Source organism: Eulemur rufifrons, chromosome 7, assembly GCF_041146395.1.
Source record: "Eulemur rufifrons isolate Redbay chromosome 7, OSU_ERuf_1, whole genome shotgun sequence".
NCBI classification, from domain to species: Eukaryota; Metazoa; Chordata; class Mammalia; order Primates; family Lemuridae; genus Eulemur; species Eulemur rufifrons.
In genome coordinates, this window is record NC_090989.1 from 56509467 (window position 1) to 56522358 (window position 12892).

Below are 12892 nucleotides of genomic sequence, written 5' to 3' on the forward strand. Positions count from 1 at the left end.
TCATTTCCTTTTTGGTCTTTTGTTTGTGTGATTATTATTGATTTTGTAGTTTTGGTCAAGGACATTTCTTTTTCATTGTTGTTGTTCTCCCCGCAGACAGGAAAAATGTCCACAAACCAATCATTGATGCACAATAATTTATGATGGGACATTAGAAAAGATGCTATTTATTTTTCCTTTATAGCCATCATAGGGGAAGGTGAGCTAATTAAGGCAGAGAATGCATAACTGAAATTTTACCCCGAATATGTTCTAGGAATCTGCTGTTCAACATTGTTAGCATGTACAGTTAACAATACTGTATTGTGCACTGAATTTATTAAGAGGGAAGACTTCATGTCAAGTGTACTTACACCTAGGGAAAAAATATAATTTAGAAATCTAGACCATATTCAGATCAAGTTGACATTAACATGACATAATTATGACTGGTATGTGTTCAGTTACATGAAGATCACATGTCAGCAAAATCTGTGAGAGAATGTGTTGTACATATTGAAGTTAAATGTTAACTAATAGGGAAAATATGTTTTATATTCTTTCAGATGTTTTCAGATTAAATATATTTTATGAAGAAAACTGTGCATCATATGCAAATAACGTGGAATAAAAGGATTACGCTAAAGGATTTTCATTATCATTAAAATAAGATGAACAGTAAAACAGTAGAAAATGCATTAGGAAAAAGGGTTGTTTTTTTTTAAAAAAAAAAAAATAAAGCCCAAGAGATGTAATAATTATAAAAGAAACCGGGTGGGTCAGATTTGGGGCTTCTGACTATGAGGCTTAACTAATTACAGCGAGTCTTGCCACGTTCCCAGGAAAACTGCAATGAGTTAGAGCTCAGCTGCCCACGCCGAGCTGTATGCCTCTTGAGTCTCACATACATCATTAATATGTAAAATTGTGAAAACTCTAACTTCAGCCCAATTCCTCTGCTCTCCAAAAGGACTTGGGTGCAGTTCAGTCCATATTTTCAGTGACTTTTCATTTAGTGTAACAGCTTCTCTCAGCTCTGGTCGAGTCCATCCTCAGGCTTGCCAGAGTCAAGCACTTCCAGGAGCCTGGCAGGCCCCTCTGTGATGAGTCACCTGCAGCATGGAGTCTGCAGGAAGATCAGACGGGATTGCCCACAGGCAGGAAGACTCCAGCTCCAGGACAGAGTGTCTGAATACCTCTCTCATTCTCCCCCACCCTGTATTACTTTTCTCATTTTCCTTCACCTTACTGACTTTCAGACAATACAGTGCTTGCGTATCTTTCATTTTAAAGTGCAGAAAACAAACCAGAGCCATCCTGGAATGGCTACCTACGTAAATAGGTAGGCAAACTGACCTGTGTCACCACAACACAGAGCCCTCTGGACATGAGCATTTTCCTTTGCATCCCCCTACCCCACCATTCCCATAAAATCATCCCACACCAAATATGAAAAAAAACAATGATATAATTAAAAAGTTTAAGAGAACCTAGCTGAAAATGGTCGATTTTCATGGTGCTGTTGTTGACGGGGCCGAAGATAGTGATCACAGAGATTCTCCTGGTGGCCATCTTGCAGAAACTTTCCAGGTACTCATCGCGTTGTTGCACGTACATGTTGTTCTCAGCCTTGGGGGCGGTGATCAGCTGGAAGTGGGTAAAATATTAATTTACAGTGATAGTCTCAGACAGAGGCAAAAACCAAAGAGATGATTTGGAATAATGGACTGGTAGCGACTAACACCTAAACTGCACACTATTCTGTTGAACAGTGAGCATAATTGGCACCAAAAAAGGCTATTTGGAAAGGCCTCTTTTTTTTCTTTCAATGGCTCCAGGAAGCTTAGAGTTTTCTAATCACTTTCATTATTTACCTTCATGACTAGTCTCCCTGTGTTTCTGTTTTTCTCATTTGTGAGCTCTGCACAGGAATACTTATTTTGCAAGGCTGTTGTGAGCAGTATGTGACTATTTGGCATGCAATAATTGTTCAGTAAATGTTATCTCTCTTCCCTCATTTTGATCTTCATTATCCTAATTGGCTGATCAGACACTGGCTAATTCAGTGGTTACTACTATTACTCACATTCCACAGGGCTGAGAGTTTCACAGCCAGGCCTTGGGTGCTATGAAACATTCTATGATTTAGAAGTTTTATTAGGCAACCTTGCACAAAATTTTTTTATGATAGCTTTTTGGCCTATGTTTTGCCACATAGAAAATACTCATCGTCACATTAAAGCCTTGCACAGAGCCGGTGGTGGATGTATTTTGATATTGCATCCTCCAACATGATGGTTTTTACTTTCAGTTTGGTCTTCTCTCCAGTTCAGACCTGGTATTTTTCACCTAGCCCCCTGAATTTCACCCTCACATTGTGACTGCTGACCTCTTCTGGGGAAAGACAGAGCAATGGAAAGAAATATTTTAATCACCAACCATCTGAGAAAACATACTTAATTTATTTTAGGTAAAACGAGGATATCCCTGTTGTTTAGAGATCCTCTTGAACCCTCTCTCTAAGAATGTCTCGATGTTTCTACCTAACCTACTCTACTTAAAGTAATCTCTACTGCTTCGATTGTTTTAGTTGCCCTTTTCTGAGCCTTCTGGGATTGCACCAGGTTTTCCTGAGCTGACACAGAGCTGTGTACCACACTCCATGAGTGCGTCGGCATAGTGCTGCTCCCCCTGGAGGTGGGAGGATGTGAGATTTTATTCTGATGATGACCAGGTCTCTGCTGACATCTTTAATCCTAAATAGCTCACCAGGCTGATGTCTGCAGTGAACACTGCCTATTCACCCATCATTAAGCTCAGAGGCAAGCCTCTATAAGCTATTTTTCTATAAATAATATCTTGCATATGACCACATTAAAATTGATCAGTCACTTTTCTATTTATCCACCTAAACATATAAACTATTTCTGAAGTTTGTGGCTATTAGCTTGGCATTTTTCAGCGGTGAAGTCACCATGTCGTTAGCCTCTTCCAACTATTTTATCAAATGTGGTAATAAATGTGGTATCAGCTATTTATTTTTCTCTATCAGCGATGTGTTCATTGCTGCCTGCGGGCTTTCCTTTCTAAGAATTCTCTACGCGTGACAAAATACTCTCCCTCAATGATATTAAATGTGTTCAATAGCATTTGAGCGGAACATTAACAAAAATTTTTCTGGGATAAAGTTTTTGTTTTGATTTTCTTTTTCAGATTATTATTTATTTTAAATAGATGTGCTCTAGTTTATTTTCAATTTTGTGTTTATATGCCAGACAGACACAGTGGGTAGGAAATGTTTGTTTTAGAAAAATAATTTCTTAACGGGAACAATAATAACATTTCCCCAAATTTATTCATTGATTCATGCTTAGCCTTAAAAAAAGATGTAAGGTGACTATAAAAAGCTATGGTGATGGTATTTTTGGTTTATTTATTTATTTGTTTTAATTAGCTTTATAGCATCCAAAAATATTTCTTCAGGTTTTGATGGTTGCTGAGACCTCAGAGTTTTATTTTAAGTCGGTATATTTTAGGTCTTTCTTTCTATTCTTTGCTCATAACACACTATTTTGAAATAAATAAAATGAATGTTTCAGTGAATACACAAAACAGTAAAAAACAAAGGTAAGAGAAAGAGATTTATTGTTGATGATTTTGGACTCCTTATTCTAAATTAAGGATAAGTCCATATTTAGAATATATTTAGAGGAGTTTGTAGGGCACAGCTGCCAAATTCATATACAGACTCCATTTCATTCACCTCATACTTTTCCATGGACCCTTACAATCCATGGACAGACCATAATATGATAGGATTTTAAGAGTCCTCAAAGCCTCCTCTAGTCTTCTTTTCCCTCTTGCGTATAATTAAGAATTTCAGACAATATATAATCATACAGAACCTTACCCTCCCTGCGTGGTAGTTTCTCCCATTGCTCTACATATGGTAGCATGAAGCCATGGATGGCCAGTGTGAATCACACTTACATAAATAAAAACCTCTGACATTTATTTTCACCTCAGGGCCTTTGCCCAAGGATGGCTTTACCCACCAGTAAGGTGACATTCATTTTGCATGACTCATTTCCTAGCTTCTGGCCCCCCTGGTTTGGCCCCAGGCACTCTCTTGCAAAGGTCCGCCTATTCCCCTCTCTTCACCTCCTATAGCTAGAACCATCTAAATCAGGAAAGGAAAGGAATCAGGCAGAGTGGCACAGAGAAAGGGTAATCAGAGTCAAAGTTGGGGGCTGGCACTGTAGTCCTAGTTCAACCCCGGGCTAGCTGTGGTTTTAAAAAGGCCACTTGACCTTAGGAACCTCAGCTTTGTCATCGTTACAATAGAACAACCTCCCTGCCAATCTCACAAACTTGTGAGAATTGAGCAAAAGGAAATATATTTGTCCAGGCTGTGTCCCCCAAGCACATACAGGCCCCTGCCTCTGAATAGTTCACCGACATTCCTTCCTCTGTCTTTGCCTGTGTCACTCCTCCCACCTCGGGTGCCCCACCCTGCTGTCTCTGAATGTGAGTCTTTCTTCCAATGCATCATCCTCCTTAAAGTCTTTTCTAGCTAGCAATGATCACCTTCTCCTTTGAATTACTGTTCTTATGGTCTGTACCACTCACTTTGAATTCAAGTTTTTTCTTTATTTACTATTATTAATGCCACATCTCCCCAAGCAGAGTGTAAGTTCCTCAAAGCACTCAAGCCCCAGCCCCTATTACTGTCCTGCAGGTTGTAGGAGCACAAATGCTGGCCCAGGATCCTCAGGTTACACAGATGGCTCCAGCCAGAGGCAGGGGAGGGACTCAGCAACAAAGGGGCTCCCTGGTAGTGCATGTCTAGATGCAGCACATAAATCAGTCAGTCAAGACACTCTCTGGTACAGTTAATCTGCTCCTCGAGTTGGCAGAAGAGAAAATAGAGGTGGTTGACCATTTGAACATATTTCAGGGATTCTTTCCCTATGTTTTGACATCTCCATCCCATTCACTTTCTAGTTTGGCAATATTTCAAACAGTGTTTAAAATGGAAACCATTTCCTGACCCCTCTTCCTAAAAAGAGCATTCTAGAACTCCTCAGTAAACATTATTGTCTGTCACTTGGCCTCTTTCCAGTTTGGTGGCAATAAATCAGAGCATGTTTTATGAATTTGAAATCATGTTGTGGTTCTTTTTCACGTTTCTGTTCCAACTGGTGTGTTGGCTCAATGAGCCTCAGAGGATAAAGAAGCCTGTTTCATAAGGAAAGAGAGCAAAGAAAAATGGGAAGAGGCAGGGAAGATACTTTAAGTCTCAGATTATTCTAAATACTGTGTTAGGCTCAAGAGACTAGATTTTTACAGGATTCTAAAAAAATAACTTCCAAGCTAGTAGTCTGCCTTAGTAAAGCAGAGCTTTAAATTCTTTTCTAAAATTAAACCAAATAAGTAGATTTTGGTCCCAATATCCGGATTTCTAAAATAAGGTTGAAAATATTAACCCACTTGAATTACAGGAGATTCAGTTGCCAAAGAATGCTTAAACTTGCACTTGAATTTATGCAATTCAGCACTTGAGTCCCCTTGTTAACTGACAAGTGAGTAGATCTCAGAGCACAAAATGATGGCTTGTCGGCTATATTCCCCATAGTCCAATGTTTCAGTGATAAACAGCTTACCTATATTCACTATAGTCAGCTCCAAATGGACACCAAGCAGTCTGAAGGATTAGGTTAACTGGGATTCAATCTATTGTTCTTGACTGACTGCCCGGAAAGCCAGAGAACTGAGGTACAGAAAACTAGCTGGGTATTAAAAGGCAGAAACTTCACATTTGTGCTTAGCACAAAATATTGACAGTTGCTAACCCTTAACATTTATTTAGGTAACTCAAGGTTGAAAATGAATTTTAAAATGTTCGTATTAATTAATGAACAATATAATTCCTCAATTTCCCTTAGATTTCATGGCATATCCCACCAGAAATTCATACCCACAGGAAGACAGAATGGGAGAGTGGCCCTAACTCCAGCTTTCAAGTAAAACAGACCTGAGTTCTAATTCTGCCTTCACCACATATTAGCTATACATCTTGGGTAACTTCTCCACCTCTCTAAGCTCTGTTTCTCATCTGTAAAGTGGGGTTAATCATTCCTTGAGGGGTTGTTGCAAGAATTAAACCACACAGTCTCAGCAAAGCACTTTGCAGGAGGTACCCTTCTCTGATGATAGGCTGAGGGGGGTGAACTTGAAGGATTCCACTCTGGCCTAAGAATAGGACTCCTGGCTCCACCTGCAGCTCCTATGAAGGCCTCTGGGATGCCATCTACTCAACCACAACCCATACCATTGTTGCCAGTGTTTCTCTAAGTAATTGGTTAAGTAGCAGTTATGTGATGTGTTCACTTCTAAAGAATGGTATAAATAAATGTAAAGCACTAGTGGTTTACAAGAAATTGCAGTTAGGTACAAAGTTACTCAAAAGCTGGAAAGATGAGCTGAAAAGCTTGCATAATTTCTTGGAATGCAAACCTGCTTTCAGTTTGAGCATCCTGGGTTAAGTTGAGGGCAGTTATAGTTAAATGTTCTCAGCCATACTTGAACAGCTTGAGAGTGCTAAGCCTTAATGAATATTAATCAAATCACCGAGCTTCCTGAATAACATCAGCCGAGTTTGATGGGGAAAAGTGAGTGGAAAAAGGATAAATGGCATTGAAAATATTTTTCATGTACTGGCCTCCTCTCTGTTTGATGAAACACCCTTTTCTCTCTATCTTCTGCTTTTGTATCACGTTTATTTCATCAGATCTTTCCTAATCCATTCTTACATTAGACATCATCAGCTCTTCAGAAAACACATTTCTGATATGCTCATCCGCCAGGCACATGTAGGATGGAAAGACTGAAATGCCTCCTGTTGGTATTTTCTTTCTAATAACAAACCTGGTTCTCTCGCTAGCCCAAAGAACCAACGCCGCCAAGAGCAATTCCAGCTGGTTTCTGTTTTGCCTCACATGACATCAGCAGAAGCTGTCGTTTGAGTTTCATTTGCTAGAAATTTATGACCAGGGATACTGTTAAAAGCTGAAAAGACCCAGCTGGGCTTTCAGATCCCTGACTAAGGGAGTGAAGGAGGGAGAAATGAAAAGCATGACTAATATCAGTGATACAGTATGAAAACCCCTTTCTTTTGACTCAAAAACTAGGGGCAATGCAAGTATTTGCCAGACGGGTGCACAATTACAATCCTGACATTTTACCCATGATTATTTTTTCTCTGGTTAAAACCTGACCCGAGGAACACTTTGCCTGCCCTGTCAGCTAAATGGACAGAGTTGGGTGATGTGCTTTAGTGGGCCGGACAAAGTCCCAGGTACTCAGGAGGAGAGCAATGAGCTATACCACTAATGCTTTTCCCTGCCCCAAAGGAGCAGTTTGCCCCCACCGCACCATAACAGACCTTCAAGTACCGAGTAGAGTTCTACTCGGAAATCCGTGATTTTTTTGGTTCTAACTAGAACATTCCCATTTAAGTTTATGTACTCTGGGAATATCCAAGCAGCTGTTAAACTACTTTAACAGAGAGCCTATCATCTGATAACCTACGTTTATATAGTCACTGTAACCCTCTGGTTAGAAATTGCAACAACTTACAAAAAATACATAGTAAGACAGACAGACACACACACACACACACACACACACACACGCACGCACACCCCCTTAGAATCAACCATAGCTAGGTTTTGTTCTAATACATGGATCCACTATTGATGGAAATAGCTAAAAGAATTTGAGACATACCCGACCCATGATAAGCATCGCTAAAGACTTTGCTCTGAGTAATATTTCAAATACACATTTAAACTTTTTGAAACTGCTAAAGATAAATGGGCACCAGAGTCCCTCTGCCCAGATCATCAATCCAAATATAGGCCAGAGTGGAAAAACTAAAAGATCCTCTGAGCAATGCCTTGAGAAAAGAGTGCGTATCTCTTTTGGTGGGGGAATGCAGGGTGAGGAGTCACCTTGCGCCTTCAGTAGGATGGGTGCCGTCCTCAAAGACATGAGCCGGCTCTCTCAGCCAGGAAACTGAGAAAATCATTCCTGACTCTCATTACGCAACATTAATTTACTGATCTTTTACTTTAAGTTAATTGTAACACATCCTTTACTTCCCCGGCAGCCTGGAGTAGAACTATAGCTTGAGGAAGCCAGGGGTAGAAATCTTGGAGGGGTACATTAAAGAGAGGCATTGGAGACATGACAAGGAGAAGGAGCCATTCCCATGTCACTGATAAAACTGCCCTTACACTTAGGGTGGGCTTATTCCTGCCCAAAGCCTTCATTCAGTTGACCTAGATTCTATTATCACTCTTTGGTGCCAAAAAAATGGCCAAAAGAGAGGGTTACTGAGATCAATCTGTGACTTGTTCAACACTAGCTACACTCAGAACCACAGGCAAAGGGAAAGTAGGGACTGCTTGTCTTTTCACACGCAGATGCACACGCACACACACACACACTCATTTTACAGAGCCGCAGGAGAAACTGACATTTGGACTCCAAATTCAGATGTATGGCTAGGATATTGGAAATTGGAGCAATTATCTCAGTCCCCCATGCTCCGTCCCTTTGGCTCTTACTGGTACTTGGGCAGTGATTGGGGGAGGCAAACCTTAAGAGGAGAAGATTTCTGTCAAAGGGGCTTTAAAAGGATTCTCGAAGGTCACACCAACAAGACCCTTCCCTCCTCCCAGTCATGCCCCCTTCCCGTCCCAGGCTGTCTTACTTTTCCCTTTGAGGTCTCCAATGTTGATACAGATCTAATTAGAGAGAGGGAAACTATGCCATTTTCCCATACACACGCTTCTACTTCCTATTCTCACATGGAGAAGAACCCTGTCCCTAAGTTGTAGCTAGAGTCAATGCATTCCGTTTTAGGAAATCTTCCATTCTTTTTTTTTTTTACCCTTTGAACTTGGTAAAAAATGGAGCTGTGGCCAGAAATATTGCTTGGAAGAGAGCAGTAAAGATGGGGGAGAGGTTCTGACAGGTCTGGAAGAAGCTGACCACAGGGCTGGGCTTGTGCCTAGGGCCCCCAGCCATCGACTCTGTCCCTGTCCCCGCAGGGCCACTAGTGGTGTGCAAAGCGCTTCACTGAGCATCTAAACCGAAAGGAGCTACTGGCCCGCTGCCCTTTCTTGCCAGCCTTCCTGCTCTTCGTGACTTGGTGCAGGTTCAGCCACAGTCTGGCATCTAGCAGCGTGGTTTTACACAAATAACAAGACAGACATTAACGCGCCCTGCCTCAGCCCACACAACAACGCCAAGGAGGAGTTTACTTACAAGGAGCCTCCGCTTGCCTTCAAAGAACCCCAGCAGGTCGGCCACTGACTTCTTGGGACTCGGAGTGAAATGCTTGGTGGTGGCTTTCTGATAGCCGTCCTGCTCTGTTTTACCTGCTTTCTTCTTCTTGCTCTTTTCTTTCTCCTGCTTGCTCTTTTTCTCAGCCTTCTTCATTTGCTTTTCACTCTTGAGTAACTTGTCTGGTTTCTCATTCTTCACTTTTTTTTTCTTCTCCTTCTCTGGTTTCTCAAGCTTTTCATGCTTTTTAGACTCCTTGGTTTTCGGGGGGGAATTATTCCCCACCTGCAGCTCCTCCTCCAGCTGGGAGGCAGTAGGCCGGCTGAGGTCATACTTATCCTCATACTCGTTGCTAAGAATTTTGTCCTGGGCCTTCTTTTTGGGAGGTTTCTCCTTGGCTGGCTTGTGAGAATCTGGCACCACATTTGGGTCCCGGTGGCCGTGTTCCCGCCTGTCCGTGCGGTTGTCCCGGAAACGGCCTGGGCCAGCAGCCCTAGTGCTGGGCTCCGAGATGGTGGTGGGAGGGGCGGCCGTGAAGCTGTCAAAGCTGGTGGCCTTGCTGGGCCTCCTGGTGGTCTGTGGCCTCTCCCTGTGCGGCTCCTTCCGGGCTGGAGGGTAAAGATTCTCTGAGAATGAGGGCCCCCTTGCGGTGGTCACCTCAGTTGTTGCGGGGGGCCTGTGGGACGCCGCGGGGGTCCAGGGCCTCTGGGTGGTTGGAAAGGCAGTGGTGGTGGTAGGTCTTGTGGCTACTGTCACCACGCGGGCTGTGGCCCGAGTCGCTATTGTGGGTAGAAGAGGAGGAAGGGTTGTGGCCCTTGGGGTTGGGGGTGGGGGCGGGAAGGCCACTGTCGCGGTGGCCGGTTTTCTCAGCACCTTCACCCGGCTCTCTCTGGTCGGTGGGACTGGTGGTCTTCTTGGGTCTTCTTTCCTCTTCTCACTGCCCGGGCTCGGCCTCCCTGCTCCTCCCCCACCACCGTTCCCCTCCTCCACCACCTGGCCCTCTACACCAGAGGCCTTGCATTTCTGGACAAAACCCTTCTGCCTGATCTTCTCTATCCTGCGGATGGGGCCCTGGTCGATGACCTCGTACATGGCCTCCAGCCTGACGGGGTAGGGGTAGCGCTCCTCCACCTGCAGCGTCTTCTTCAGCAGCACCATGCCGAACTTGCCCTTCTCCAGCTTCAGGAAGCTCATCAGCTTCGGGATGAGGCTGGGGTCCAGGGGCTGCTCCAGGATCTGGCCCTCGCTGGTGATCCTCCTCACCTTGCCCCCTTCCTCGCCCGCCTGGTGGAACAGCACGATCTGCTGGATGTGCCTCTCCGCCAGCTCGCAGTACACGTCGTCCTTCAGGAGGCTCATCATGAGGCGGTAGTAGCCTTCCGAGGCGTGCGGGGCTGAGATGACCCACACCCTGTTCTTCCCTGCAAAACTGGCAAGGATGTTGGGAGAGCTGGACCCAGAGGGGAAACGCAACATTCTTGACCGAGCTGAGGACCCCTCATCTCGGACCATCTCACGGGGAGAGCGCCTGGCTGCTGGTCTCTGCTCAGGTCTTACAGGGGCTCCACGGATGCCCGAGGCAGCTGGCAGCTCCGTCGGGCGAGCCAGTCTCAACACTGGCACACTCCTCCTTCTCTGGAGAGGCTGAAGGTTTGGGTCTTCCACAGTGGATCTCTCAAGTCCACGAGACCTGCCCGCGTGCCTCAGAAACCGCGCTGGCCTGCTGCCCACTGCGGAAACCAAAGGCACCTTCTGCCCTCCAGGGCTCCTTCTATTCGTGGCGTGGGGGTGGGGTTCTGACCCACACACCAGCCACATTGCCAGCAGCATGATGAAACGAGGTCCCATTCTCCACGTCATTGTGTAATCCACTTTGGGGTGCAGCGGGGTCGTAAGACAGAAAGGGGAGGGGGGGGGAAAGAAAGAAAATTATTTAATTGAAAACAGAGCTGGTCATTTTCTCTTTCTCTATCTTGGCCAAGGGGAGGGTGAGGGAGTGATTAGAGAAGGAAGAGGGAGGTCAGGGAATGGAAAATAGGATGAGATCTTGTTGCTTTTAAGCCCCTGTAATTCGTCAGTGTTTAGCAGAGACGGTTACATTAGGCAGGAAATCCAACTCAGTTCCCCCGTCGGTGTGCTTGCACTGTTTCAACTAACACGCTGGATGCTCCAGACAAAATGCAAACTGAGCATATTAATTATGACAACACTCACATTTCATGTCTCCAAATAAGCAACAAAGAAACAAACAAACACAGCAAAGACAGAAAGGTTTACACACTTACATAGTGGCTCATAGAGCTGGAATGCAGAGGGTTTCAAAAGAAATCTGAAGTTTGGTCCCCAGGACAGTTTCCTAGATGAAATAGTTTCTCTCCCAACCCTCTGTCTCCGTTCGGAGGGTGAGCAGTACAAAAGGGGTGTGCTGCAGCCCAGCTTTCAAAGCAGCACCACGGATCCACAGCACCGGCGTCCTGATGTGAGAGCTGAGCTGATTCCTTTTCTTTCTGGCTGTGTCTTTTTACCTTCTGGACAAGTAGGATGAGGTGAAAGGAGCTGTCCTTGTAAGTCTTTGTATCTCCATTTGTCTGTAGTTTCTCCTTGGTCTTGTGTGTCTGTGTGAGCCAGTCTTTTGTGCTGACACGGGACGTCCCTTAAAGTGGAGTCCTGGCGATTTCTAAATCTTGCTCTTTCCCTTTTTAGAGTTCCAGGATCCTTCTTATCTCCCTTTCCCCTACAGTCTGGCTTAGTCCCTTTGTTTCCGGGCGTAAAAGCACTAGGATTAATATGTTTTCCAGGCTGAGGGAAAACATAGGAATGTGATGTTGAAAAAAGATTTTTTTTTTTCTTTTCCTACGCTTCTCCCCTCCCTTTATTTCTCCCCACCTTTTTTCTTCTCTTTTCCTTCTCCTTCTTTTTCTTCTTCCTCTTGCCTGGATTCAGTCCCAGAAATGTCAGGACTACCTCAATTTTGCTCCAAACCAAACTCAAACAACAGCAGCCACTGGAAATCAAGGAAACTTCACTAAGAATTTAACAGATCAGCAAAACACCGCCTCCTTCCCATTTCAGCACGTTGAGAGTGGACTCAGTGAGCAGGGAGAGGGCTGCTCTTTGGAGTAGGGGGAAGTTTTGAAACTCTACACATCATCATAAATTACTTTAGAATAGGATGACTGAGGACTTAACCCTTTCCATACCAAGAAATCAGGCTACTTTTCCCTTCCTGTCTGTTCTCACACGGAACTTTGGAAGAAGAAAATTCTCAGATTTCTGTATTTGGCTGCTTGGTTTTCTCAGAGACAGATAGATATTCATTTGGGTCAGGGTGCTTGGCTATGCAGACACAGACAGGGCACATATATATATATACATATATATACACATATTCCCATGAGTATATTTTTATCTCTTTCTCCCTGCTTCATGCTTTTAGTTTGAGGTTGGAAAAGCCCATGGAAAACATGACTAGGTTGTTTTTATTTTATGCTAATTGGGGATCATATTACTGTGTTCTTGGTCCTAGTTTCCCGTTGGCATGGAAGGGAGCTGGTAAAAGGTT

The 12892-nt window shown here is 44.0% G+C and overlaps 1 protein-coding gene across 2 annotated transcripts in view; it reads right to left on the reverse strand.

Annotated features, from left to right (window-relative positions):
* CCDC80 (coiled-coil domain containing 80) overlaps positions 1 to 12369 on the reverse strand; it is a 33647-nt gene extending 21278 nt beyond the window's left edge. The window contains exons 1-3 of one of the 2 annotated variants that reach the window (XM_069472612.1): positions 11616 to 12369; positions 9313 to 11201; positions 1470 to 1626 (exon numbers count right to left, since the gene is read on the reverse strand). In XM_069472612.1, coding sequence (XP_069328713.1) covers positions 1470 to 1626; positions 9313 to 11190 — 2035 coding nt within the window. In that variant the 5' untranslated portion in view covers positions 11191 to 11201; positions 11616 to 12369. Of the gene's footprint in view, positions 1 to 1469; positions 1627 to 9312; positions 11209 to 11615 lie in introns of those variants that run through there. The other variant, XM_069472613.1, reaches the window with a different exon arrangement.
* Between the last annotated feature and the right edge of the window lie 523 nt (positions 12370 to 12892).